The following is a 24,947-nucleotide window of genomic DNA, read 5'->3' as shown; positions in this document are numbered from 1 at the left end:
TTGTATAAATATGGTGGATGGGGTGAAAGAGCTCTTGGCTTCAGGTGTTGATGCCAGGCGTATCTCCCACCACACAAATAAAGATTTGTAAAACAAACATTTGGTTCGCTTAAATAAAGGTGAGATCCCAACACGCAGTTAAATCGTCAAATGTAACTTATGGCATAGCTGTATGTGACTGGCTGCCTGCTAAACTTGCTAAACTCGAAGCAAAACTGGTTCTCGATTCTGACGATACCTATAGTAAGTATCTTGCCCAGTTTCAGAGCTTTTCTTCTTACGCCGAAAAACGCGAGATTCGAAGACGAAAGGATCACCACTCTGTTCTCGGTAACAGCACCCTCGTCAACCGAGTCAATTGTGATTGGATCGCAACAGCAGAACCTGCTCCAACAGCTTGCGCCAACAGCGGTTCCTTTATCCATGTCTTTTGCTGCACGCCCACCACCCTCTCCGTTTGCTGCGTTGGTTGGTAAGGATTGTTTCCCCCCTCCTCTCTTTCTTTCTTTCTTCTCTCTTTCTTCATCAGTCCTCGCGAAACGTACCCAAATTTGATTTCAGTGGCCAGGTTTTGGTCGCCTGATTTTGTGATTAAAAGATGGTCAACACGCCAGAGGCCCAGCCGGCCTCGCCTCCTGTCGCAACCTCACCACCGGTGCCGGCCGCGGAACCCGCGACAATGGCCTCATCTCGGAGCCCACCCAAGAGCTCGCGGGGTAGCTCACCGAGCAACCCTCAAGCCACGATTGAAGCGAAGGATGCTCTAGAAGCAGAGGAGCCAGCCAGTGTTCGTCACCTAGGAGAGCTCAGAAAGGACAAAATATGCTGACGAGACATCCTAGGAAACTGATGATGGCGCCTCCATTGACGACCAAATGTATTGTTCATAAGCTTCATGTGTCTATGCCTGAGTTACGCAGACTGACCAGGTCTGAACAGTTCCTCGTACACGGCTTCACTGGCATCAAGCGCTGTAGACTATCCCGTTGAGTTTGGTCGTCGCTACCATGCTTTCCGGCCTGGATGTAAGCAGCACTCTTACCACGGATTCATCTAGCACGTGTGAGTGGACGGCTAACGGCCTGGTGTCTGACTACCAGCGTACTATTTGCCCAATGACGACGTGAGCGATTTTGCCTTTGCGCACACCTTACACCCGCCAGTAAGAGCTAACTTTTGCAGACTGAGATGGACCGCCTTGATATGACACACGACCTTACACTGAGGATGCTGGGATACAAGCTGTACTTGGCGCCGATTGAGAAAGAAAAAGTCAACAGAATCCTTGACATCGGAACTGGCACCGGTATTTGTGAGTCGCTGACGAACTCGGTCCAGTCTCCCGACCCAACTAGGATGACATTAACAATATTTCAGGGGCCATGGAGATGGGTGACCTCTTTCCCAATGCGGAGGTATACAAAACTGTCGTTGTTGAGCATCTCATAGAAGCTGAACCAGGCATTCTTAGGTTTATGGAAACGATCTGAGTGCTATCCAGCCAGAATGGTGGGTTCCGCCAATTCAAAAGGGGAACGAAGCCCATGATTACAAGCTTATCTCCGTATGTGCAGGGTTCCTCCAAACGTCAAGTTTGAAATCGACGACGTCGAGAGCGACTGGATCGGCGATCGGAAGTACGACTTTATCTTTTGCCGCTACATGATCGGCTCGATAGCCGACTACCCAAAACTGATCAAGAATGTCTACGATAACCTCAACCCTGGAGGTTGGGCAGAGTTCTCAGACATGAGCGGCAAATACTACTCGCCAGACGGCACTCTCAAGCAAGACCACGCCACCTTCAAATGGAATGATATGCTCATGGACACCATCGCTTCCATGGGCCGCGAGGCCCGTCCAGGTCCCCAGCTTGAGGGATGGGTCCGCGAAGCCGGTAATTTCCAGAACATCACTCACAGAAAGTTCATCCTTCCCATCGGCCCTTGGCCAAAGGATCCGCATTACCGAGAGTTGGGGCTCGTCAACTTGACCCAAATTCTGGAAGGCCTTGACGGATTCTCCATGAGGGCGTTTTGTGGCGTGCTGGGCTGGACCAAGGTTCAGGCCGAGGTCCTGCTTGCCCAGGTACGGAAGGAACTGAAGGCGGTTCACACCTTCCATGCTCAGTTTGACATGTAAGTCCGGTTGGAAATTTTGGTTTATGGGCCTTGCAGCTAACAGGGTGCGTAGCCATAATGTGGTGGCTCAGAAGCCTTTTGAGGAAGCTTGAATTCGTCGGTTTGGAAGATTCCTGTCCTATGTGAATTGCCCGGAGTGAGTCACCTCAGTCCCAATCATGTGTTTCCTTGTAATGATACGCATGAACGTCAATGGGGCTCAAGAAATCAACTCCAATGTCGGTAGCTATACACATACATTAATTAAGTACACAGCAGCAATCTTGCTTGAGCGCTAGTGCTCTACGAATATGTGAGAACGGTGGCTTCATTTCCGTATGACTCTGGGAATTTGAATGAAAAGGTTCCTGCGTTTGTGAGGGCTACCAAGTAATACACACCTTTCTTGAAGGGTATTCCTAATGTAGGGTGACCATGGGTGCTCAAAGTTCACCTCACCTTTGGGTCTTTGCACCTCTATAGAATGAAAAGGAAAGACTTTTCAAAGCATGTGTAACTATACCAATATGGATAAAAGATAAGACTTTTGATCCGGACCACGGATAGTCCCAACTTTGCTCAAAGTAAAGTCACCAGCCACCAAGGTACCGCTTATTCCACTGATTGGGTCTTATTGACTAATTATATAAGGAGCCCATCCTCACCTCTGAGAAAATGAATCACAATCATTGCTCTTCCACATCTCCCACCATTTGCGCTGGGCAACATCAATTTTCAAACAACCTACCTTACCTTCAGCACAACCCACCTAGAACAGAACACTCCAGCACAGTTTACTCGGGACAGCCTTATCATACCGACGAGCTCATCTCAACATTATGGACAATGCCTCGAAAGACGCCACAAGTCAGCCTTCACCCGTGTCCGAAGTCACACAACTTGCGTATATGCCTGATGTAGTGGTCCTCAACATGGTTGACATGCTGCTCAACGATGACGATATTTCTGGGTATTTGGAGAGCGACGAAGAACGCTCCGACGTCTGGACCGCCGCCAGCTCGGAGGGTAGACGCAGCTGGGGAGTGCAGAACGCCATCAACTTAGCGAAAGTTAGCACGCGATTCTACAACATCGTTAGCCCAGCAGTCTTCAGACACGACATTCAGCATCGTTTCGCATCCTCCTTGCTACTATCGGCCAAAAGAAACAACCTCGACGGTGTTTCAGCTTCACTTCGCCACGGCGCCAATATCAATCAGACTGATCAATCGTTGATGCATATCGAAGAAAGGGAAATCATGGAGGAACATCGATTCGAATGCTTGTTACTTCCGGTGAAAACATTCCTGACCGCACTGCATTGGGCTTCATTGTACGGATACAAAGATCTGGTACATCATCTCCTCAAATCTGGCGCCGATGTCCAACACAGAGCCGACCTGGGCTTCTATCACTACTCCGCCCGCGACCCGTGGGAACATGAAAGCTGCTTGAGGGAGTATGAAACCGACATGGAAGACCCTCAACGAGCTTTGTTCTGCGCGACGAAGGCAGAATACCTGAACTCGATGTATCGGAGCTCCGCCCAAAGCCAAGAACCATTACCTTTGCCAATGGGCGCCAACCCGCTGTTCTTCGCCTTGAGAGGCAGTTTTGACAGCGAGAACCGCGCGTTGTGGGAGGTAACTTCCACAACACACCTCGCATTGGGTATGAAGCCTTTTTTAGCCGACGACACAAGTGGCTCGCGTCTCGAGATTGTCAAGGCTTTGATCAAGGCCGGATCGTCCCTGGTTACTCGCGAGAAAGACAAGGTCCATGCACTACACCAAGCCTGTGCCTATCGAGACGTCGGCGTGGTTCGCTTTCTCCTGAAAGAAGTAGGAGTCGATTCCAATACAGAAGATTCAAAAGGCGACACTCCTCTACACTACATGGCGGCCAATCAGCATCACCCAATGTATGCCCCCGTGGAAAGTAGCCACGAGCCCAGACGACGTACGCAAGAGATTGTGAACCTACTCATCGATAGAGGGGCAGATTTGGTTCGCCAAAATATCGACGGAAAAACTCCGACTGACTGCGGCTTGCTTCTAATCCACGGCAACAGGGTAAAGGGAGAGGTGCTTGGTCCATTGATGTTATGCGTTTGACTACCTAAGGACTGTTTCTTGCCATCAAGCGAGCACCAAACTCCGCAGACAAGAGGTCGAATGAATAGAGGCAAATAAAAACAATAAAATCTACTTAACTATAAACCTTGGTAATTGGGCCCTAAGATAATATTTGTATGTGATCCTACCAACACACATTGGCGCAATCCACAAATTCCGATGTCTCCGCAATGATAGAAGCGTACACTTTCTTGCTGATAGAGCAAAGGAGCGGCCTGATCCATTGCAGGACGAAGTTGGTCGCAAACTACTACCTTCTAGAATCATCACGGCCTTTTGCGATTCCACCGTCGCAGTGCTCAATGAGATACCAAAGGTACGTAAGTATGCACACAAAGCTGCCATCGGCGAGCTACCACACTAAAGCGTCAACAAAGGACAATGTTAACTGTCGCGTGATGGAATACTTTGAAAACTATGGATTGCCGCCGACTGAAGTTATGAAGGATGAGAAACCTTTGGAAGCTCGCTTGTACTAGATTGGTGTATGTGTTCTTAGTGTTTAAGTAGAACCTAGAAGCAGCTTTCGCAAAACTGGACACTTGGTTCACAAAGAGAAGGCATAGAACGCCTTTAAGCACACAATACGTTGATTGCAGCAAATGATAAGCAGCTTTCTTTGATGATTGTGTTAGGCAAGCTGGGTGAAGTCAGTAGAAAGGCGACATGTTTTGCAAGCAAACCACTTGGCTGAAAGGGCATTCGTGACCTTCTAGAAGTAGAAGAAATCAGGAAAACACCTTTACGCCTAGGCGATCAGGAACATAGAATCTGAAGACAAATTCTAGGTTATTAAGAGGAATAGTTTTCCTACTTTACTCTCAGACACACCAACTCTTGATGCCAGGAATCTACAAGCTATCAATCTGATCTGATATCCACACTCAGAAAGTGAGCTCAACTTTTCCACAATCCCTCACACATATCATCTTGATCAACGAATTGTCGTGTCTTCTCACCATCTCACTACATCACTATCTTTCCATCTTGTCATCTCATTATCAACTTCCCTTGTCGTTCCCTCCCTCTGTGTTCTCTCAGTCCTGTATTCAAGGACGAGTACGACAAGATGCCCCAGGGGCAGGGTTCAAGCGGCACCGTGCTCGACCCCGACAAGCGCTATGTCGGTCACGAGAATGCCTTTGCGATTCGCCAACGCCATCGGGCATACCGAACTGCAACTCTCTTTCTAATGCACACAAGTTCAATCAACTATGAGCATGGAAAGTACTCCGCGTACTCACATGTAGACGATCTGCCTCGGCTCCAGACGTCCCAAGCTCAGACGCCACATGAGGTGAAGTTGACTTGCGACACCTTCATCTACTTGCAAAATCTCACCCCATTGCTCATCAGAGATTCTGAGATCATCTCTTTAACCCCTGTGTGTTCTTTCAACACCACCTTGAAGCCGCGTGAGGATGTAAACCCTTATGCCCGGCCGGGTTCGAAGCCTTGGGTTGAAGTGCCTTCCACGCAACCTCATCTCAAGAAAATCCTAATCTCAAGCAATCCAGATTGGGCTCACCATCGGATCATAACCGGTCACGATAGGACATATTGGCCTTCTTTGGACGTCACCCTCGATCGTGCGACGCCTCTAGTCGACATGCCAGAATGGCTGGGAGGCGAGCTCGGTCCAGCTGCTGCTCTGCAACATCTTCTACCCAAGGAGCCAACACGGCGCGAATGGCGTTCAACATTCACCATCGACGTCCACTGCAGAACTGTGTTTCATCTGCTCGAGCGGCTTCACTTGGCGGCGGCACAAAAGCTCGATCAATCTGTTGAAGAGTCCATGGTAACACTGCACGACTACGTTACGTTGACAAGTCTGAAAAAAATCAACAATCGATGGGCGTTCGGGTTCGGGAAAAGGAACTTTGGCAGCATCTTCAAGACAAGGATCGTTGAGATCAATTAGGACTTCATCCGGTTGCCCTTTCATGATACGCACCTGAAACAGAACGTTCTTTCTGCCGGACGCAGAAGAATTGACTCTCCTATGCAGATCAGAACTATGGAGGCAATCTATCAACAATTACGAGTGTGGGAGCGAGATGGAGTCCCTATCGACATCAACGAGAAATTCTCGTCTGGCCGGTTCTACCTCCCTGAGTAGAAAGACAGTGATCTCAACATTCTGCCAGGGTCTACCTTCGGATCATCGGGAAGGACAGCCGGATACGACGAGTTGGGCCGCCTGGAATTCCAAAAAGTCTTCTCCACGCTCTCCTGCGCCTTTGAAACCTACACCGAGAAGACCCGAAAATCGTGCTCTGTGTTCAAAGTAATCTTCGCCAAGGAAGGAATGCTGCCGCCCACCTACCACGACAGAGTACTCACCCTGAGCAAAGATGTACGCAATCTTCAGATGGTGCTGCTGCTTCTGAGTCAGCTGAAGCTACATTTCGGGGACATCTTACGATCGCATCTCGTGTGGCTCAGCCAAACAAAGGCCGACGAAACCCAGCATGTGTTCAAGGACAAGGAAAGCTTTCGAGACCACGTCGAGCGGGCAGCATCGGGCAAGAAGGCCAAGCCTAGGGCTATTCGAGCGTATCTTGGTGCCGGCGAAGGTGTCACTTTCGGGGAACACCTGACCATCGATCGAAATCAATCCAATCGCTGGGTGGCAGAAAGGCAGAAGATGATGGCTCAATCCAAATCCTCGGCGGACGCGAAAGGAAAAGGGCTTCCTTCGACACCTGATCGTGGCTCTCGCGATGCCTCAACGGGTAGCACATCACAAGCAACGTTGATCGAGGAACAGATGAGCCAGCTTCGCCTCGATGAACACCCATCTGAGAAGTTCAGGGGACCGGATGAACCTGGAGATCTCATCGATCCCGAGACCCTCGCAGTCGAAAGAGAACGGTTCGAAAGCGGCTGGGTGCCGGCAGCGGAATCCTATATCGGCATCGTCTGCCGATATCAGGATGCTTTGAGGACGATCATGGCTGAATTAGGACCCCATGGTATCAAGACTCTAGCGTCCTCAGTCTCAAAGAATTCTTCCGCAAGTTCCCCAAGACAAATGGCGATCATTGGTCGGAGCAAGAATTGTCGACCATGGAGGACAACATGATGGCTCGCGTCTACGGTCCCAAGAGAAAGGACTGGCTACCTAAAAATAAATTGACTTACAATGGAACATGGCACGCAGAGACCATTGTGCTATCTTTACATCACTTGGCGACGGAATTGTTTGAGCGGATGGACCAGAGTCTTGTGCGTGAATCCACGGAATCGGCCCTCTTTGAAAGCCATCTCCTCCCCAAATCACAGGTGCTCGGGAATTTCCTCAACCTCTCATCTGTTCTGGCTGTCTCGAAGAGATGTTGTCCCAGCTGCAACATGATGGTAGAAGTGACCGAGGCCAGCCGCAAGATGCGAATTCTCCGCCCTGGTGATCACTCGGATTGGTTCAGCACCCTCTACCCCCATGGCTTCCAGAGAAAATCTTTTCCAAAATGGAGGCTCGAATCTTTGAAGAGGTGTCAAGAAGATTGGGAACGCCCTTATCGGAAACCGAACTTCCAAGGTCTGGCAGCAGCGGAGGATCGGGACCGGCGCAAAGTATCCCTGATGCCCCTAGCCGCGATCACATGTTCGACGTCATGGTCTTGAATTGGAGGTCACTAGTCCGGGGGTCTCCAGCTTCGTCTGTAGCGCCATCTTCTCCAAAATTGGGTATAGCCGATGCTTTGGCTAGAGGAGGAGGTGGAGAAGGATGGGGATTCGGATCCAGGGGCTCGACCAACAACCGCGACAACAGAGGAAGTGGGAGCTCGCGGGGACGCGGTAGCTCTCGTGGAACCAGCTCACGAGGAAGAGGCAGTGTTCCGGGAGGCGCCTCGCGCGTAGGTAGCTCACAAGGAAGCAGCTCACGAGGAGGCGGCAGTGCTCACGGGAGCGGAAGTGATAGAGGCAGGGCTGGACCGTCAGAACGTGGAGCTGTCTGGATTCAAGTTGGAAAGCGGGAGCCATCGACAACAGTCCCAAGGGAGTCTGACCCTCCATCCCCGAAGAAGCCCAAGTGGTGATGTACTTAGTATGAGCGTTGTCGGGTTCAGGAATCGGGCGGGGGCGGGTAGAAGGGTTGTTTGATGTCATTTGTGATGGCTTAGTGTTACTCAAGAGGTTCGGCCTGTTACCTCGATAGTTAGTTGTCCCCGGGTAGGTTTACCGTTTCCTACCCCAAATGTACGCGACGAATGTCGGGGACCGAAAGAGAGAAAAAATAATAAGAAAGAACTCGTTTTAGAAAAAAAGCAATGTAATTCAAGAACAATCTTGCTTGTAGTCGATGATCCCTTTCCAACTTGAGTCACTGACCTTCGCAGTGTAAGAAGCATGGATTTGACTTGACCTAATGAATTGATGAGTGTGTCCTACAAAAGGTTCTCCGAAGGGTCAAGACGTGTGAGAGTTGTAGTGGAGATCAAATTAATTCTTTCCTCTCCGGATACATCAAAGTCGAGACCGCCTTGATCTTAGCATTCGTCTCAACTTTTTCAGGCCGGATGGAAGATATTCTATCGGAAAGGAGGGCTTCACAAGCGGTAGATACTTTGAATTGGGGATAGTGGCCTTGAATGCACATATTCCACAGGCTTCAGAAGCCGCAGAAAAATATTAGATAGTCGAACGCATTGAGAACATGGACGTAAATATTCTGTAAGAGTTGATAAGTCTGAATTAGTAGTTGAATCGAAGTAGTAAGCCGATTTTTCAGACTCTCTGGAGGTCAAACCGCGGAGCTTCAAAACACTAAAAGGATAAGTTATCTCTATGCTCTTAGTCTAGTGCATCCTCGCATCCAATATTGAGACTGCAAGAAGACACCACTGCAGACTGAGTGCCACGGATTTGTTGGATCGATAACAACGAGATCAAATCTCCTCAAAAGCTTAAAAGAAAAATTGTCAGCATGCGGCTTCGTAGATTATTGGGTATGAAAGATCTAGAATTTGAATGACTCACCTCCACGAAGACCTTGTTCAGCTCCATCAAAGCCACGTTTCGCCCCAAGCATTGCCAGCGACCATACCCGAAGACAAGCTCTAGAGTACCCTCCATCAAGCGCAGCCTTTCAACGTCGGATTCTAGCCATCGTTCCGGCCGGAAAACGTGGGAGTCTTGACCCCAGATATCCTGCCTGCGAAAGATTCCCCATGCACAATATCCGATACGGGTGCCTTCTGGAAGATGAACACCCTTAAAGTCATCACCGGCGCCTCCATTAGAGACTTCCTTTGACATTTGGCCTACTACTGGTGGAAATATGCGAAGACCTTCCTTGATAACGGCTTGCAAGTATGGCATCTCGCGAGCCTCTGCATCGGAGACGATGGGCCATGACAGCTTGGCAGCATCGATTTCGGCTCGGAGTGTAGCGGTTACCTGAGGATTTGTGATTATGTGAAGGATAGTAGCCCGAATCGCGGTCGCGGTAGTATCAGAACCAGCTAGTCTTTTCAATGTTAGTGCATTTGCCACGGTCACCGCCTGAGTGTTGGATCTTACAGCTGCATCAGGATCTCTGACTCGGCCTCAGCTTGTGTAAGTCCTCGTGCGACGAATGATCCAAGCATATCTTTTTGCACCTTCTTGTTTGGACCGAAACGTTCTGATGCAACTTTCTTGGCAATGCTAGACCCGGCGAAGAATGCCAAATGTGAGCAGAGGCGACACGTAAAGGTTGCTGCATGGGCAGCAAGTTTTGCGGAAGAGCATGTAACTTGAACTTACCCCATCGTCTTTCCCACGCCGATTGCATCTTTTTCGGAAGGCATCATGCTCCTGAAAATAGGCGAAGAGAGGAGTGCGAGAAGCCATGGCAGAACACTCGTCACGAGAATCGTTGGCATGTTTTGCTCCATAGTCTTGATGTACTCGTGGACATCCGAATCCGTTGCCAAGTCTCCAAACGGCTCACCGAAAGCCAGGTCAGAGATGACATCGAGGGTGAAGTATTGCGCCTTGGCTCCAAAGTCAAAAGCTTCGTCGCGAGAAGCATACTTTTCAATCAGGCCGATGAGTCGGAGGACGTTTTGATCAATTTTGGCTTCGAGATCTTCGACTTCCTTACCAGAGTACTATCTATCATCTTAGTTCACTGTGCCTTTCTCTTATACATCAAACATTTATGCAATTGCTTACACCTGCGGCCATTTTTGACCGGAGTTTATTATGCAGCTCATCATCTCGGGTGGATAAGACATTGTCTTGGCCAGGCTTGAGTCGCATTCCATCATACCAATTAGATCGCTTGTAAGTCGTCCGCACATTAAGCATACGCTTCATGAGATCCGGATCGCTCGTGATGAGATCATTCGGCCCGACACGAACTATTGACCCTATCCGGCAAAGATGGAAAACGGTTATTTTCCACAAGCGCTTTAGCGCAGGCTAAGGGGTTGAAGTATAAAACGCACCATATTTCTCGCACGCCTCATAAAAGTCGAGGTGCGTCCTACCGCCGCCGACGGCGCGAACGAGCCACCATTTCGAGAATCCAGCGCTCGGTGGCCCCTTGATGTGCCGGAGCCGTAGGTATTGGCGAGCGATGGATACGACGCTGTACGCGATGAAGGCGGAGACTGCGTATGCGAGGTATTCCCGACTCATGGTCGCACTCGAGCCCACGAAGAACCGATTCGTGTATGAAAAGGTTGGATCGTGGGATTGTGAGTGTGGGTAAGAGGAGGAAACAGTGTCTCGGGCCACACATGGGAAGGGGGAAAAAAGAAAGTCTGAGAAATCCTGAGACGAACTGCCTTCTCGGTCAAGGATGCCGCGGCACGGTGGAGGGCACGGGGAGCCCGGGAGGAGCTGGGGAATATTTTGACCGAGAGACTGCATCGATACCAGGTCAAATCCTTCAATGGCTCTGCAATAGCATGCAATAGCAGCGAACATGACGCCGAAATGTTACCAAAGTTTCTGACGAGCGGACGACCCATGGCGATATCATCGTCGGTTCGGGGTCTCTGCCCAATAGCGTCTACACTTGCGACGGGTCTGGACCCCCTAGTCTTTAGGCGGCTTAGATGATTGACACGGCAGACTCGGGAATGCAACCTTCCCGCACGGAGCAGGGGCCGGCGTGACGGGGTTTCGATCCAATGAGATTGTTGCCGTGTTTTGCAATGCCCTGCTATCCTTCTTCTCCTCCTCAATCGCATCGGCAATGACCAATGCCAACGGATGCGTCTAGCGGGGGTATGATGCGACGTTTAACGGGCACGGCTTTGCCCGGGGGGCATTGCCAGAAGGAGGAGAAAGAAGCAGAGAGGGGGCAAGCGGTGAGGTCGCATCTCCTGATCTGCACCGTTTGATGCCATCTGCTGGTTCATTACGAGAGGCACAGCCCAACCGTCCAATTAAACCGTGCCTAATCTTCGATCTGGCCGTTAAGGAAGCTTGTGGGCTTTTGTTTTTCTGGAGATTCTTCTGCCCTTCACATTTTTTCGTGTTTCACAACTTTTCTTCAATTGCACATGTTGATTGATCCCCGTTGAGTTTGAATCGACACCCCATTAAAAGAGTCTCATCGTTCGGTTTCTTCTTGAGCCTCGACCCTCCGAGGCTCCGACAGGTTTAAACATGGCGGATCCAGTACCGGCGGAAGCCGGCCCGCTCGAAGCAGACGTCAGTTCGGCGACCTCTCAACGTATCTGCTTGCATTCGCTCGACCTTGATGCTGATCCTGTTCGATAGAATGGAGAGGAGAACGACAATACCAATGATGACAGCGACTCGGCCATGGGAGTGGTGAGTAGTGGTACCTCGGTCTAGCGGTGCAATGTTACGCGTTAAACTAACCCGTGTTGCAGTCTGTGCTCGGGTCATCTGCATCCATGACAAGCAGTATCATGCGTTACCGCGAAGAAAATGGAAGGACATACCACGCATATCGAGAAGGCCGTAAGTGGTCCAAAGCTCTTCATCTTGATAGAATCTCACAGGTTCTATTGTACTGACAAGGACTTTTGATTAGGATATGTTTTGCCGAATGACGCGGTATGTGGTCTTTAGCAGCTTAACCGCTCTACCCCAACCTCAATTGGGAACTAACGCGTATTCTATCTGGAATCGCAGGTCGAAAACGACAGGCTCGGTACGTAACATAGTTTTTGCTGTCTCATCAAAGAGGTGCTCATGCCTGCGTAATAGATCTTCAACATCATTTATACACACTTACCTTTGATGGAAAGCTGTTTGTTTCGCCAGCTGGCCGAGACAAGCCTTTGAAAAGAGTATTGGATGCTGGAACCGGAACTGGAATTTGGGCAATGGACTTTGGTAAGATAGCCATGTTCGCGAAGTCATTGACTCAAGATAGCTAATGCCCTATTTCTGGCAGCTGACGATCATCAAGAGACACTGGTAAGCTTGCCCAGAGCTCGCTAATCCTTATCAGTGCGATAGCTGAAGACTGGCAGATAACTGGTGTTGATCTCAGCCCAATACAACCGCCATTGTAAGTACCATCAGACTAACGATTCTTTAAATCAGAATGATTCGACCCGCTGAATTACTAACTGATGTCCAGTGTACCTCCCAACGTCACATTCTACATCGACGACCTGGAAGATGACTGGACATACTCCTACAAATTCGACTTCGTCTTTGGCCGAATGCTCACAGGTTCCATAGCAGACTGGCCGAGATTCATCCGCCAAAGCTACGAGTAAGTTCTGACTCGCTGCACACTGGGCTTTAAGACACAGTCTACTCGCCTCGTCCTTCTTGCCTGACATTGTATAACAGGAACCTCGAACCCGGAGGCTGGATAGAGTTGTCCGATATCCTCCTAGATCTTCAAAGCGACGACGGAACAGTCAGCCCCGAATGCGCGACCCAAAAGTGGGCAGGGCACATGCTCGAAGCGGCAGCGATATGGAAACGGCCGCTGGATAGCTGCAAATTCTACAAGGAGCAGCTCGCAGAAGCGGGGTTTACCAATATCGAGGAAAAGATTTACAAGTGGCCGTCGAATCCCTGGCCAAAGGATCCAAAGTACAAAGAGCTAGGTAAAGGCGCTTCCCGTTCAAGCCGTATTCGTGAGGACCCAAATGCTGACTGAACCGCTCGTTGAAGGCGTGTGGACGTACGAAAACCTCGGAAATGGCTTGTCCGGACTTAGCTTGGCTCTTTTTACTAGGGCGCTAGGTTGGTCGGCGGAGCAGCTCGAGGTCTTCTTGGTGGATGCTAGGAAAGACATGAGAGACAGGTCCATACATGGATGGTGGCCAGTGTAAGCAACCACCTTTCTCCTCAGTGAAAGATCGAAGCCTAGCTGACAATATCTCAGATACGTGGTTTACGCACAAAAGCCGGAATGAAGTCGAAAGCAACCGAGTTGAGAATGCATCGAATGGAACGACAGTACACATGCGCAATGAATATAGTTAATCCGTGCCGGCACGCAGACATGGTATTTTGTGCTTGAAACAAGCAAGTCTTCAAAAGATTCACCTAATTAATCCAATGACCTGGATTATCATCTGAAATACGAGACTGCTATTGAAGCCCCCTCATTACTATTCAGAGTGAGGCGATACCATACTTTTTCTTGATCATATCCGCAATCTGCCATGAAGTCAGTAATCGCGTGTGAAACCGCTTCAGAGGCCAGTCTTACCTTTTCTCCCGAGGCGTAAGTCGTTGCCGTCGGCGCAGCAGTCAACACCATGGGCCAATAACTAACATCAATAACCCTCAATCCCTTGACCCCATAAACCTGCATCTCCGTATCCACCACACCGCCTTTGTCCTTGGGCATCATAGCCGCAGTACAACACGAATGGGCATTCGAAGGTGACATGTTCGCAGCCAGTAATACCTTCATATCTTCCTTGGAAGCGGTATCATACGGCGCCGCCATCCTGGGCCCAAGAGTCTTCATTGCCGGCGCAGACATGATCTCCTTCCCCTTTTCAAATAGCGCCACAGCGAGGTCGAAGTCAGTGGGGTCAGAAGCAGTGCGAAAGTCAATGACGGGTTGCTGCAGCGGGTCCGTGGAGTCGATCTTCACCGACCCGCGGCTCAGCGCCCGGAGGAAGTAGAGCGTGATACTGTTGCCGGTGCCCCAGTGAACCATGCCGAGGGGCACATCTTGGCCTGCGAGCTGGTCGAGAACGATTTCTCGCTGCTTCTCGTAGCCTTGTTGAACGGACGAAGGAGTACCTGGTGCAAGAAATTTGGTGGGGTCGTGAGACTTTGCAGTGGCGAGGATGTCGCGCCAGGATGAGGTTGTGTTGGCTAGCGGCGGTACGGCTAGGTTTGTGCTCAGGGTTCTGACGATGGTGTACGCTCCCTGCTTTTGGGCGTTGTAAAGGGCGCGTTGTTCGGCATCGTATGTTGCGTTTGTATCTAGGGCTCCAGAGTTGGGGAAGATGTTGTTCTCAACTGTGCCGTTCTTTTCAGTTACTGTGCTCTCGCTCTGAAATCGGAATGGTACTGACATGTGAAGGGAACCTTGAGTTCACCCTGATCCATAAAGTTCTCGCCGACCCCAGGCAGATCAGCAACGGTATCGATTCCAAAGGTCTTCAAGAACTTCTTTGATCCTATGCCGGAAAGCTGTAGAATCTGGGGTGTATGAAGCGCCCCAGCAGCCAGAAGGACCTCCTTCTTTGCATAGACCTTGAGGCGCTCACCGCCAGTTGAAGGTAGATACTCGAGACCAATAGCCCGCTTACCCTTGAATAAGACCCTGGATACAGTGTGTGCAGCCAAGATATGGTAGTTGGAATGAGAGTCTTTGACGCGTTGGTAATGGTTGATCCGAGCGTGGCTCCTGGTCCGGGTTGTTGCGTCGGCAAGCGTGGGGAAGTTGAAGAGACCGACAGCCCGGTCGCCGCCATTGGGGTCTGGGGAAGGAGTGAGGCCGGTTTGGAGAGCGGCTTGCCAGAAGTTTTCTAGGTGATATCAGTGGAAGTGCTCATGCTGGAATCCTGCTCCCCTTATTTTGAATTACATACCAGCACCGGGGAAGTAATAATTGGGATACGAGGCACGGACAGGTCCGTTGTGGCCGTGAGCCGACTCTACCCACGAGATGTTGGCAGCATCAGCAAAGTCCCTAGGCGGGGTCGTGAAGTTCTCGCTCTGGCAAAAGGTTGGTTAGCATCCTCAGGTCCATGCTGATTGTATGTTCAGATCGAACTCGCCTTCCGAAAGTAAGGCAACAGATCATCCCATCCCCAACCTTTGGCACCCAGCTTCTCCCAGGCCGCATACTCTGACTTTCCACCGCGCACAAAGACCATGCCGTTGACGACCGAACCGCCACCGACTACTCGGCCGGCAGGCACTGGGAAGATGCGGTCGTTCAACGCAGACTGTGGCGCGCTGTTCAAGTTGGGCCAAAGATACGGGACAGGGAAGAAGGCACCGGGGACGAGGACGCTATCTTCATCCTTATCGAAAGGTCCGGTCTCGATGACCAGAACTTTGACTACATTACATGCATTAGGCGGAGGATTCACAGCTGAGGTAGATCAAGTATGACACTGTCTCTACTTACTGCTTGGGTCCTCGGTCAGCCGATCGGCAACGGTAAGACCTGAGACGCCTCCGCCGGCAATGACAAAGTCATAATCAGTCGCAGCAACAGCATTCCGCGAGGCAATTGTCGCGTGGTGAGGAATCCGTAGTGCTAGTGTAGATGAGCTGCATGCTAGCAGTGCCAGAATGGCCTTCATGGGTGTTATCAGAACACTGGGCATCTGGACAGCAAGACTAAGTCAAGATTGAACGGGTTTATTGAGGTGGTGAAGCGACAGCAAGAGAGAAGAGCCAACGAAGAAGCAATGGACCGGAGAACACCTTTAAAGACGAGCTTCTCGTCAACGAAAATGGCAACCATCTCGCCATTGTCGTGATGCGGAAGCCATGTACGTGCATATGCCAGTAAGCTGAAGTCTAAACGATGTTGCATTGGAGTGACTCAAGCCGGGAAAAGTCGCATGAACACCAATCGGAATGTGCTGCGTGAGCTAGTTTCTAAGAACGACGGGGATGCTTAGGCCTGGAAAAGCGCGTGTTAGCTTTATTTTGAAGAGGTAACGAATTGAAATCGATTCTCAAATGACTATGAAGGAAACAATCGCATTTAAGTCGGGTTATTTCGTGCGGGGAAGGGCTCAAAGTACGGTATCGACGGGGGCTGGCACAGACGCAATGCAAGTAAGCAATTGCTACGTCAAGTCAGTCTTGGCATAATTTGCGTGATAGAGAAGTGGCAGTGATGCTTATAGGCGCAGGCGTATCCAGACAGTGTCAAGGTTGATTGTGAATTGGGAAAATAAAATAAAATTACGACTATATCTTTGTATGAATGGTATCTCTAACCACAATCTCTAAATGGAGACTCGACTCATCGTGCCTCGTACAGGATTTCGGATATCCATAAATCAGTTACGTGAAATCATTACATCAACAGTCTTGGTACATCCAAAGTCGACCCTTAGATCTTGCTGGGCAGGTTGTCATTGTTCTCCGCAGGGCGGATCTGGACGTCGTCAACCGCAAGAGTTTGCTGGTCGTTCAACTTGGGGTTCCTCAGGAGGAAGGCGAACGCGATAAGAGGGACCGTCAAGCAGATACCAGTAATGGTAAGAAGACGCTGGACGTGCTGGTACGAGTCGATGATGGCCGCGCGCTCGGGCGTTCCAACGGGGTACTCGGCGATAGCAACAAAAGGCTGGGCGTAGGTAACGGTAGCCAGAGAGTCATTGCCAAAGGGTGCAAGGTTCTCTTGGAGGACGGAGGGCAGAACCTGAGTCCAAATAGCGCCAGATACTGTGTTACCGAAGGCAGATCCAATATTATAAGTGGAGAGGTAAAGACCGGTCATGATTGCGAGGTGCTCGTGCTTCAGAGTGGTCTGGAGCGAGGCTTGCGCAGGATAGGGGAACATGCCACCTGCGATACCGAGAAGGACCTGGGCACCAATGACACCGCTTTGTCCGGCGGAGGTAGGGGAACCACGGTAGTGGATCAACAGACCGAAAGCGACCATGAAGAGCATGGTACCAGCGATGATGAAGTATTTGAGGCGGCGGACCTTGAAGACGATGAAGCCCAGGATGAAGCCAGTGATGACACTGCAGAAGGAGTACAGCGACGTGATCCGGGTAGCGGACGCAATGCTGAAGTCGAAAGCAACAATGCAGACGGTGTAGAGGTAGTCTCCCTGCATGTACCAAGCCCAGTTGAGACCCAAGGCAATACCGAGAGGGGCCAGGATGCCACGGTCGCGCATCAACATGAAGGGAACAAGAGGATGCTTGGCCTTCATCTCCCACACAGCAAAGACTGGGATGCAAAGGATACCGACTACAAGGGGGGCGATGACGTGAGCCTCACGCCACGTTGTCGAGAAGCCACCGGCAATGGTAAGAGGAACCAAAATCAGGGCGAAGATGGCGATAACCAGGATGATACCGATGACATCGAGCTGCCAGAACAGCTCAATGAGGAACTTCTTGGGGCCGAGCATGCGGAAAGGAGACGAGTAGGAGTCGAGCAGTCCCTGCTTCCTAGCGCGGCGGCCGACGATGGACAGGCTGATGATGAGGGGGAGGGCACAGACAGGATAGATGATACACCACATGCCGATACCCCACTGCCAGGTGCTTTCGCCGAGTACCAGGGCGGAGATGTTACCGCTGACCCAGGTGTTGATGATGAAGGGAAGCGCAGGAATGTAACTGAACAGCAGACGGGCGCGGGTGGAGGTAATATCGGCGATGATGACCTCGACAAGCAGCATGATCATGGTGTAGCCAACCTGGTAGACAACGGCACCGGCGGCGAAGGCCTTAACCTCGGTGGCGCATGCCTCGACGATGGTACCAACGACGTAGAAAACAACGGAGACGCAGATGAGCTCGACACGACCAAAGACATCGGCAATCTTGGCGGATGTGGGCTGGGCAGCAGCGGCGATGACGGAGCGAAGGACGTTAACGGTAGCCAAGAGGGAGTGCGTAGCGTAGCTGCTCGTGGCGGTGGGTTGGTAGGCGTAGCGGAGGGTTCCATCGAGACCGTAGGCGTAGGCGACTAAGAAGACGCCGAAGAAGATGAAGTAGCGGTCAGTAGTGGTGATGGCGGCAGAGAGGGCCTCGATTCTCGCAACACCAGGCGACTTTTCGCCGAAGATGTTGTTCGACTCATACCCGGGAGGCGGAGGAGTGTTTTGGGAGAGAGGAGCGTTCTTCTCCGTTGGGGTGACATCGGCGGTGGGCGAGACGATATCGGAAGGAGACTCAGTCTCCTTCTTACGACCGAAGAGACCCATTTTGAGTGACTAAAGTACTCAGATAAGATGTATGGTGAGAGGGCCTGGGATGAAGTTAGTCCCAGAACAGAGAGAGCGTTCGCGAAAGAGTTGTAGTTGAATGGAAGTTGGTCTTCGCGAGATCCCCGGATGAAGTCGGCGAAACTCCAACTTCCGCGCCGGCAACCTTGAGGGACCTGACGGAAGGTGACGTTGAAGGACGGCGGCACTTACTCGGGAAGGAGTCGGGACTCCGGTGACGTCTTGCGGTCTGTGGCAGGAGCTGCGACACACCGGAGGTCAATGCGCCGAGGTGAGCGTTGACCGAGAAGGTAAGGAACTCGGGGCCCAGGTGAAGGTAGCGTCTCTCGGAGTTGCTGCTCAATTGCACAGAGCACACTGCGCAACTGTTTGTTTACAGGCAAGAGGAGCAACGAGACGAGGTCAAACTGATGACCTGATCGGGGATGGAATGAATTAAAGAGGGCGAAAATTGAGAGAGAGGATCCGCCTGCAGGGACGACAGGGAGGACGAGGTCGTGAGGTTACATCCAAGGCCCTTTTAACTTTCCAGACATGGCGAATAGAGCTTTATCAATGTCTCTCGGGCTCGCAGGCAGCCTGCGCGCTGCCCAATCAAGGCCACTCCATCCATCTTTGCCCATCGGAGCCATTTCGGTGGGCAGCCGGAGACTGGGAACCTACGGAGAGGGGGGCGAGCCACTGAGCCAGTCGATTCAGCCTGACGCAGTCTGCGCTAGCGGTGATGATTTTTTCGCATCTTGTTAGTTAACAGACTAGCGCCCCTTCGATCCCTGGTCCCGGGTCTTCAAGCCTCGGAGTAGAAGTCCTTGAGTGTATCCAGCACTCCAAGTTGGTGGTGTAGAACTCTGCGGTGTCGGGATCAAGGACTCAGGCCATCAGAGAATTTTTTTATCAGATCCATCTTATCTGATTTAGCGTGCGCCTTTCACACCACGAACCGCTGCGATCGATACCGCAAACGGTTACGTCCTCCAAGCCGTCGTGGCGCATTCCATGATCCGCCCACACATTCCTCGGCACGAAAGTTGCCAAGACACAGTTTTGAGATGGTCTTTCTCTCCTGTCTCATACTCACTCATCATCTCTTCATTTGTGAAAAAGTACCGCCGCCGAAGAGAGGACGTCAGCAGAACATCTGCTTGACTCGATCAGGCTACCCGCAGCCACCACCAACGACCTCGGCGCACTTTTGTTGCAAAAGATCTCCCAACTCCAGTCTCCCAGCCCATCTGACGGCTACAGCGTTGCTACCTCGTTCTGCGCACTATTTTGACGAGCAATTATTGCAATAACGAGCGTCGGGATCCTATTCCAAGTCAGCTACCTCGTAAAGGACCACATATTGAACCCAGTTCACCCCAAAAGTCGCCCACAAAGACAACCCGCGAATCCACGACCCTGTGTCTCTAATTTCGGCCCCCACTCTATGACCAATCTCCGCATGCTCCCGACTGGCTCAGGAACGGGGTGGCCAAGTGATCAGAACATCGGTCAACCCGGTCGCTTTTGACAAATGGATTTGCACCCGCGTGAGCCTCGAGGCCGCCTTTGCGCCTGTCAGCACCACCGAAAAAGGGTTCCCGCCAAAGAAAGGACGGCAGCGGCCTCGGCGACTAGAGGTGGTTGGGAACTCCGTGTGGGCAAAATCGGCTCATGGCCACGTCCAGAGTCTAGGTCTCTTGGCCTGTTCAGAGAATACATCCACCGTACGATCCTCTGTCATCGCTTCACTTGATTTTTCTGTTGCGGAACGCTGTCCACAGACCATCGATAATCCTATTAGTCTGGAACTTCTTTGCATTCAGGCTAGGAGGCCAGGATACCTACTCCAAGCTTCCCCCACAAGACGCCTGCGAACATGTCGGCCGGTGGGCAGAGCTGAGATATGATCGCGCATGCCACCAACACTACAAAAACGCCACAAATGATGCGTCTGACTGCCGTCTTTCCACTAGGCTACCGGTACTAGTCAGCGGCACTAACAGAAGTGCCGTCTGCATCAGTGCATCATGGTCTCTGCAAAATACCTCGTTGTCAAGTACCTTTTAGGCTTTTTCCTGGACTTCTACCGACAGCACTAACTAAGGATCTAATTTCTTCTCAAGGCAAGAGGGTCAAGAGACACATGGAAAAGACTATGGAAAACAAGAGGGTCGGCGGGACTTTGCAGTAGCATCGGAGTATCGGAGCTGGGGTACCAGGCGGCGCCCGAACTCCCCGGCCACCGATCTGTGGATATTGACCAGAGTGTCGGGTGCGCCAGGAATCTGGCTATTGATCAAAGATTTTCACTCGTGAAAAAAGTAGTAGCTCACCGCTGGGTCTGGCGTCATGGGAATTCATGTTACCGCCGGTCTGGAGCCTAAGAGGGAGCTCTCCAAAGGTCGGGGCTTCAGGGAGTAGTCATTTGCCGCGGCAAGTTTCTGCTCTAGATCCAACTCCCACCTCAGTCACCTCTTTTCAGCCCAACTCTCACGAGAATTTGTCGCCGAAGGAACTCCTAGCAGCGACGAAGAAGATCAAGTGATCCACACTCACTACGTGTGCTGTGTGTGCAGTCGAATGGCCTGCCACATCGCCGACAATGGTGTGCCGCGCTTCACGCGATCCAAAACCAGATCCGTTCCAACCAGTTGCGAGGCTTCACCACTGGCCACGTTGGCTCAAGTCGATCAATCTCCGCCTTGCCCGACCAGATATCCATCTCAGAAACTTTTACAAACTTGGTGTTCTTGACAAACTTGTAGCCTAAGAACAGTGACAAGAAGATTGGAATGTCGATGTATGGCGGCAAAAACGTCTTGGCACTGAACCGCCCCGGGAAAAACGCATCAAACCCATTGAAGAACGCAACGACGAGACAGAAAACAATGGCAAAGTACGCGAGAAACGGCTGCATCGGAGCCATGTACGGCAACGTATCGCGATCGATATCATTATGTCGCAGGCACTGGTAGAACCGTAGATAGGTGTAGCACACGCTAGCCCAGACAATCAATGTGCTCACGGCGCTAAGGTTGCTGATCCAGAAAAACACCTCGGCGGCGCGGTTGTTCACGTTGAGGTAGACCAGGCATCCCAGCGCCGATGTAGCAACGACGCAGGCGTACGGCACGCCGAAGCGCTCCCACTTAAGGATCGCGGGTGCCTTACCGTCGAGTGCAGCAGCGTAGAGGACCCGCGTGGAGGCATAGAAGAAGCTGTTGCCGGCGCTCCACGCACTGCTGAGGATCACGCCGTTGATGATGGAGGGCAGCGTCCCGATGCCGGCGTTGCTGATAGCAATGACAAAGGGGCTCTGCGCAGCGCCGGGACTGCTGCTGCTGATCGCGTTGAGCAGATTGGGGTCCTCTGATGAGACGCAAAGCCCGACGAGGAAGATGGCAAGGACGTAAAATATCGCGATGCGCCAGAAGACACGGCGGATGGCCTTTGGGATGTTGCGCCGTGGGTTTTCAGTCTCGCCGGACGCGACGACGACCATTTCACTGCCACCGTAAGAGAAAGTAGCTTGGATGAAGACTTTCCAAAAGGCAAGGAAGCGACCGAGGGCGCCGGGCCGGAGGTATTCGTTCATCGGGCCGGGGTCGTGCCAGTATCGGAAGCCGATGACGTCTCGACTTGGCCCGCCGCCCACGGTGATGATGAACATTAGGATGATGAGGCCGACGATCGTGGTGAGTTTGATGGCGCCGAAGAAGAACTCCGCTTCGCCGTATATGCGGACCGGGAGGCAGTTTACTAAAACCATCGCTGCAAAGAAGATGGTGATGAGAGCGGCTTGTGGAATGGCGTGGTCCCAATAGTCAAGGATGACCACCGAGACAGTTACTTCGATCGGGACGCCGATGGCGAATTGGTACCTATATCTAGTTTAGCATTGCAATTTCCATGCCATGTCTCACACCATGCTTGAGATCTCTGGACTCCCCACGCGCACAGCTAGGTATCTCTGTTTTTCCGCAGACTAAGAGACATGGAGGATTGAGAGCATTCGTACCAATAATTCCACCCCAAAGTAAAACCCAGCGCGGGATCGACGAACCGCGCAGCAAAGATTGGCACAGCACCCGGAATGGGTAGCCATGCAGCCATCTCACCGAGGCAGTTGATCACGCAGTAGAGGTTGAAGCCGGTCACAGCGTAGCAGATGAAGGCGGACAACGGCCCGGCCAGCGACAGAACTTGGCCGCTGCCGACGAAAAGCCCCGTGCCGATGGCCCCCGATAGAGCCAGAAATTGAATATGCCGCGACTTCAATTTCCGGTCAAGTGTTCCGATGTGCTGTAGCTCTTGTTCTTGCTTGTGGTCCGCTACTGTGCCACTTCTTGTTGTCGTTGCTGGCTCGATATCGATGCGTGCGGGGTCCCCTGGCCTCTCTGGCCCCCTTTCCAATTTCTCTATGGCAGTCTCCATCGGTTTTGTGCGTCTCTGGCACTGAGGAACGAGTCCTAAAGTTTGTAGATGTGTAAATAATTGTGCTTCTCAACTTGAGGCGGCATCCGACAACATAATATGTGTTTCTCCAGAAGACAAATAGGATACACTCAAGCGGGCGCATTAAATAGCAAGGAATAATGTTGAATAGTAGCAATAAGCGTGACACGACTTCCGCTCGTCACTTACCCCGTTTCCCCAATCGTCTTTTTCCTACCTCTATGGATCACGCGTTCGGCTTGCAGATCTCTGCATTCTGATCCTGCACAAGCGGCACATGCGCAGTTGAAAGTGCGGGGTTGATAGGAAAACCACCTCTCGATGGACAAACGGCGTCAGAAGAAGACAGGATGAGAGTGACGGACCTACTGAAAGAGCACAACGGCACAAACATCCAGCTGTCGTGTAATCATGAGAGCATCTACAGTCGCGGAGGTAATTACCTTAGCTTATAAGACCCCATTGAATTCCATCCGAATGTAACGATCCCACGATACCTGGGTTCAACAAGGCCTTCCTTTGTATCTGGATATGGTTCCATAATTTGAACTATTTTACTACTTGTGCACATCTATGCTTCTCAACATATAACAGAACTGATTATTGGTACATAATATTCTGATTCAATCTTTCTAGCTTCTGATCATGCCCTAAATCATTAACTGCCTTTCTTATACACTCAGTCCCATTACAGAGATCCGTGTTCATATAGAGTAAGATCAGAAGCTTAGACGCCGGGCGAGGTTTTGGTGCATCAAACCGTCACAGGACTCCAAAGTATACCACGGAACCCACAAGATGAATCCCACCCTGCTTTTGGTCCCTTGGATATATTTCTCTTCGAGAACACCAACTCCAGGAAGAGCAGATTGACTTAAGGACATCTTCGTTGAAGGCCTGGAGAACTTCTTCACTTCAGTAGACCTGGCAGGTTCCTCACGACTCACCTGGATATTTTATCTAGACTTTCACCCGCCTAGTCTTCCACTCGACAAAAGTACTTTTACTTGCATTCTCAAGGTCGTAGATCTTCTCCATGAAGCCCGTCTTGAGAAATCTTGTGGGGAAGCCACTTTCCTGGAACTTCATGATTGAGTGTGATGTTGAGAACCAAGAATAAATATTCTCACTTCGACCATTTCAAATAGACCTTCCGGGCCCGGATAGGAGGTATTGGAGTTTGAATTCTTTATAGCACGGATCTGCAATATTACTGAAGGTGCAAAACCAAAATCCGACTCCATACATTCCGTGTATTCCATCAGTCTATTCCATCCAATCTTCCTTTATCAGATCAAGCCCAATTTTCCCAGGAGCGATTCGAGGAAGGAACGACCAAGATGTCTCCGTACACTCTGCTTCAGACTTAGGGCAGGCAGTCTTTGAAGTTGACCGAAAGAAATCTTCTCGCACAAATTTTCCTTCGACAATAATCTCCGCTCAGGCACCGCATAAGAAACGACACGGCACTCCATGAAGCAAGGTATCTTGGACTGTTTCTTACCGCAGACCTTTCCTTTCATGACCAGCTCTATTATTCCCGATACCTATTCACTCCACCCTTAGTCGGTGAGATACTGTGAACTTGGTCGAGGTCTTTCTTTATTGACCGTTTGCAAGAACCTTGTTTTCACAGACGCGTTGGAAATACTTCGATACCGATACCAGCAGGAAGGCCATACTGAGCCAAAATGGGTCATAGGCTCTTCTATGCCAATGACAGCGAAGATGCCATCGCAGATACCATCGCGGATACCAGCGTAAATGCCGATACAGAGGCCAACACAAACGTCAACACAAACGCCAGCGCCAGTGCTATTTTTCCTATTTCCTTTACCATAAGACTCGCCCTCTTTTCTCTTATCCCTTGCATTCCTCCAGCTCCATCAGTACTCCATGTTCATAAATCCTGTA

General features: G+C 51.0%; 8 protein-coding genes across 8 annotated transcripts; 4 read left to right on the top strand and 4 right to left on the bottom strand.

Moving 5' to 3' along the window:
* The first annotated feature begins 359 nt into the window (after positions 1-359).
* BDZ83DRAFT_618141 (methyltransferase) lies at positions 360-2,690 on the top strand. Its single transcript, XM_060508061.1, has 10 exons — positions 360-787; positions 843-877; positions 940-1,025; positions 1,101-1,123; positions 1,183-1,312; positions 1,378-1,415; positions 1,472-1,509; positions 1,575-2,138; positions 2,194-2,423; positions 2,580-2,690. The coding sequence occupies exons 1-9, from the start codon at positions 599-601 to the stop codon at positions 2,231-2,233; spliced, it is 1,143 nt and encodes a 380-aa protein (XP_060365993.1). The 5' UTR covers positions 360-598; the 3' UTR covers positions 2,234-2,423; positions 2,580-2,690.
* Positions 2,691-2,817: 127 nt separating this feature from the next.
* Positions 2,818-4,339, top strand: BDZ83DRAFT_618139 (ankyrin repeat-containing domain protein). The gene has a single exon (XM_060508060.1). It carries the CDS (start codon positions 2,960-2,962, stop codon positions 4,232-4,234), a length of 1,275 nt encoding a protein of 424 aa, XP_060365992.1. The 5' UTR covers positions 2,818-2,959; the 3' UTR covers positions 4,235-4,339.
* A 985-nt stretch (positions 4,340-5,324) lies between these two features.
* BDZ83DRAFT_650956 (uncharacterized protein) lies at positions 5,325-7,885 on the top strand (the record flags this gene model as incomplete). Its single annotated transcript, XM_060510413.1, has 3 exons — positions 5,325-6,056; positions 6,378-7,132; positions 7,225-7,885. The coding sequence occupies 3 exons, from the start codon at positions 5,325-5,327 to the stop codon at positions 7,883-7,885; spliced, it is 2,148 nt and encodes a 715-aa protein (XP_060365991.1).
* Positions 7,886-8,762: 877 nt separating this feature from the next.
* BDZ83DRAFT_697609 (cytochrome P450) lies at positions 8,763-10,888 on the bottom strand (the record flags this gene model as incomplete). The annotated part of the gene is made up of 6 exons (XM_060511388.1): positions 8,763-9,167; positions 9,242-9,731; positions 9,785-9,910; positions 10,010-10,356; positions 10,421-10,617; positions 10,696-10,888. The coding sequence occupies 6 exons, from the start codon at positions 10,886-10,888 to the stop codon at positions 9,048-9,050; spliced, it is 1,473 nt and encodes a 490-aa protein (XP_060365990.1). The 3' UTR covers positions 8,763-9,047.
* A 978-nt stretch (positions 10,889-11,866) lies between these two features.
* BDZ83DRAFT_775959 (methyltransferase domain-containing protein) lies at positions 11,867-13,667 on the top strand (the record flags this gene model as incomplete). The annotated part of the gene is made up of 10 exons (XM_060515459.1): positions 11,867-11,911; positions 11,981-12,034; positions 12,097-12,187; positions 12,261-12,287; positions 12,494-12,565; positions 12,627-12,649; positions 12,706-12,743; positions 12,816-12,953; positions 13,034-13,296; positions 13,364-13,667. The coding sequence occupies 10 exons, from the start codon at positions 11,867-11,869 to the stop codon at positions 13,522-13,524; spliced, it is 912 nt and encodes a 303-aa protein (XP_060365989.1). The 3' UTR covers positions 13,525-13,667.
* Positions 13,668-13,810: 143 nt separating this feature from the next.
* BDZ83DRAFT_718892 (uncharacterized protein) lies at positions 13,811-15,996 on the bottom strand (the record flags this gene model as incomplete). Its single annotated transcript, XM_060512123.1, has 6 exons — positions 13,811-13,855; positions 13,908-14,674; positions 14,731-15,186; positions 15,250-15,376; positions 15,439-15,758; positions 15,795-15,996. 6 exons carry the CDS (start codon positions 15,994-15,996, stop codon positions 13,811-13,813), a joined length of 1,917 nt encoding a protein of 638 aa, XP_060365988.1.
* A 509-nt stretch (positions 15,997-16,505) lies between these two features.
* BDZ83DRAFT_280388 (major facilitator superfamily transporter) lies at positions 16,506-18,777 on the bottom strand. The gene has a single exon (XM_060502128.1). The coding sequence runs from the start codon at positions 18,570-18,572 to the stop codon at positions 16,737-16,739; it is 1,836 nt and encodes a 611-aa protein (XP_060365987.1). The 5' UTR covers positions 18,573-18,777; the 3' UTR covers positions 16,506-16,736.
* Positions 18,778-21,195: 2,418 nt separating this feature from the next.
* Positions 21,196-24,122, bottom strand: BDZ83DRAFT_718889 (amino acid permease; the record flags this gene model as incomplete). The annotated part of the gene is made up of 4 exons (XM_060512122.1): positions 21,196-22,459; positions 22,597-22,880; positions 23,251-23,252; positions 24,041-24,122. 4 exons carry the CDS (start codon positions 24,120-24,122, stop codon positions 21,196-21,198), a joined length of 1,632 nt encoding a protein of 543 aa, XP_060365986.1.
* Between the last annotated feature and the right edge of the window lie 825 nt (positions 24,123-24,947).

Source organism: Colletotrichum acutatum, assembly GCF_030867785.1.
Source record: "Colletotrichum acutatum strain CBS 112980 chromosome Unknown BDZ83scaffold_37, whole genome shotgun sequence".
Taxonomy (NCBI): domain Eukaryota; kingdom Fungi; phylum Ascomycota; class Sordariomycetes; order Glomerellales; family Glomerellaceae; genus Colletotrichum; species Colletotrichum acutatum.
This window is presented reverse-complemented; position numbering and strand designations above follow the sequence as displayed.

What these genes read in the sequence shown, in the direction of transcription:
- BDZ83DRAFT_618141 (XM_060508061.1), top strand. Translation starts at nt 599, where the DNA reads ATGGTCAACACGCCAGAGGCCCAGCCGGCCTCGCCTCCTGTCGCAACC. An exon ending in GCCTCCATTGACGACCAAAT is followed by an intron (nt 878 to 939) that starts GTATTGTTCATA and finishes AGGTCTGAACAG; the next exon opens with TTCCTCGTACACGGCTTCAC. An exon ending in CCATGCTTTCCGGCCTGGAT is followed by an intron (nt 1,026 to 1,100) that starts GTAAGCAGCACT and finishes TCTGACTACCAG; the next exon opens with CGTACTATTTGCCCAATGAC.
- BDZ83DRAFT_280388 (XM_060502128.1), bottom strand. Translation starts at nt 18,572, where the DNA reads ATGGGTCTCTTCGGTCGTAAGAAGGAGACTGAGTCTCCTTCCGATATC.
- BDZ83DRAFT_618139 (XM_060508060.1), top strand. Translation starts at nt 2,960, where the DNA reads ATGGACAATGCCTCGAAAGACGCCACAAGTCAGCCTTCACCCGTGTCC.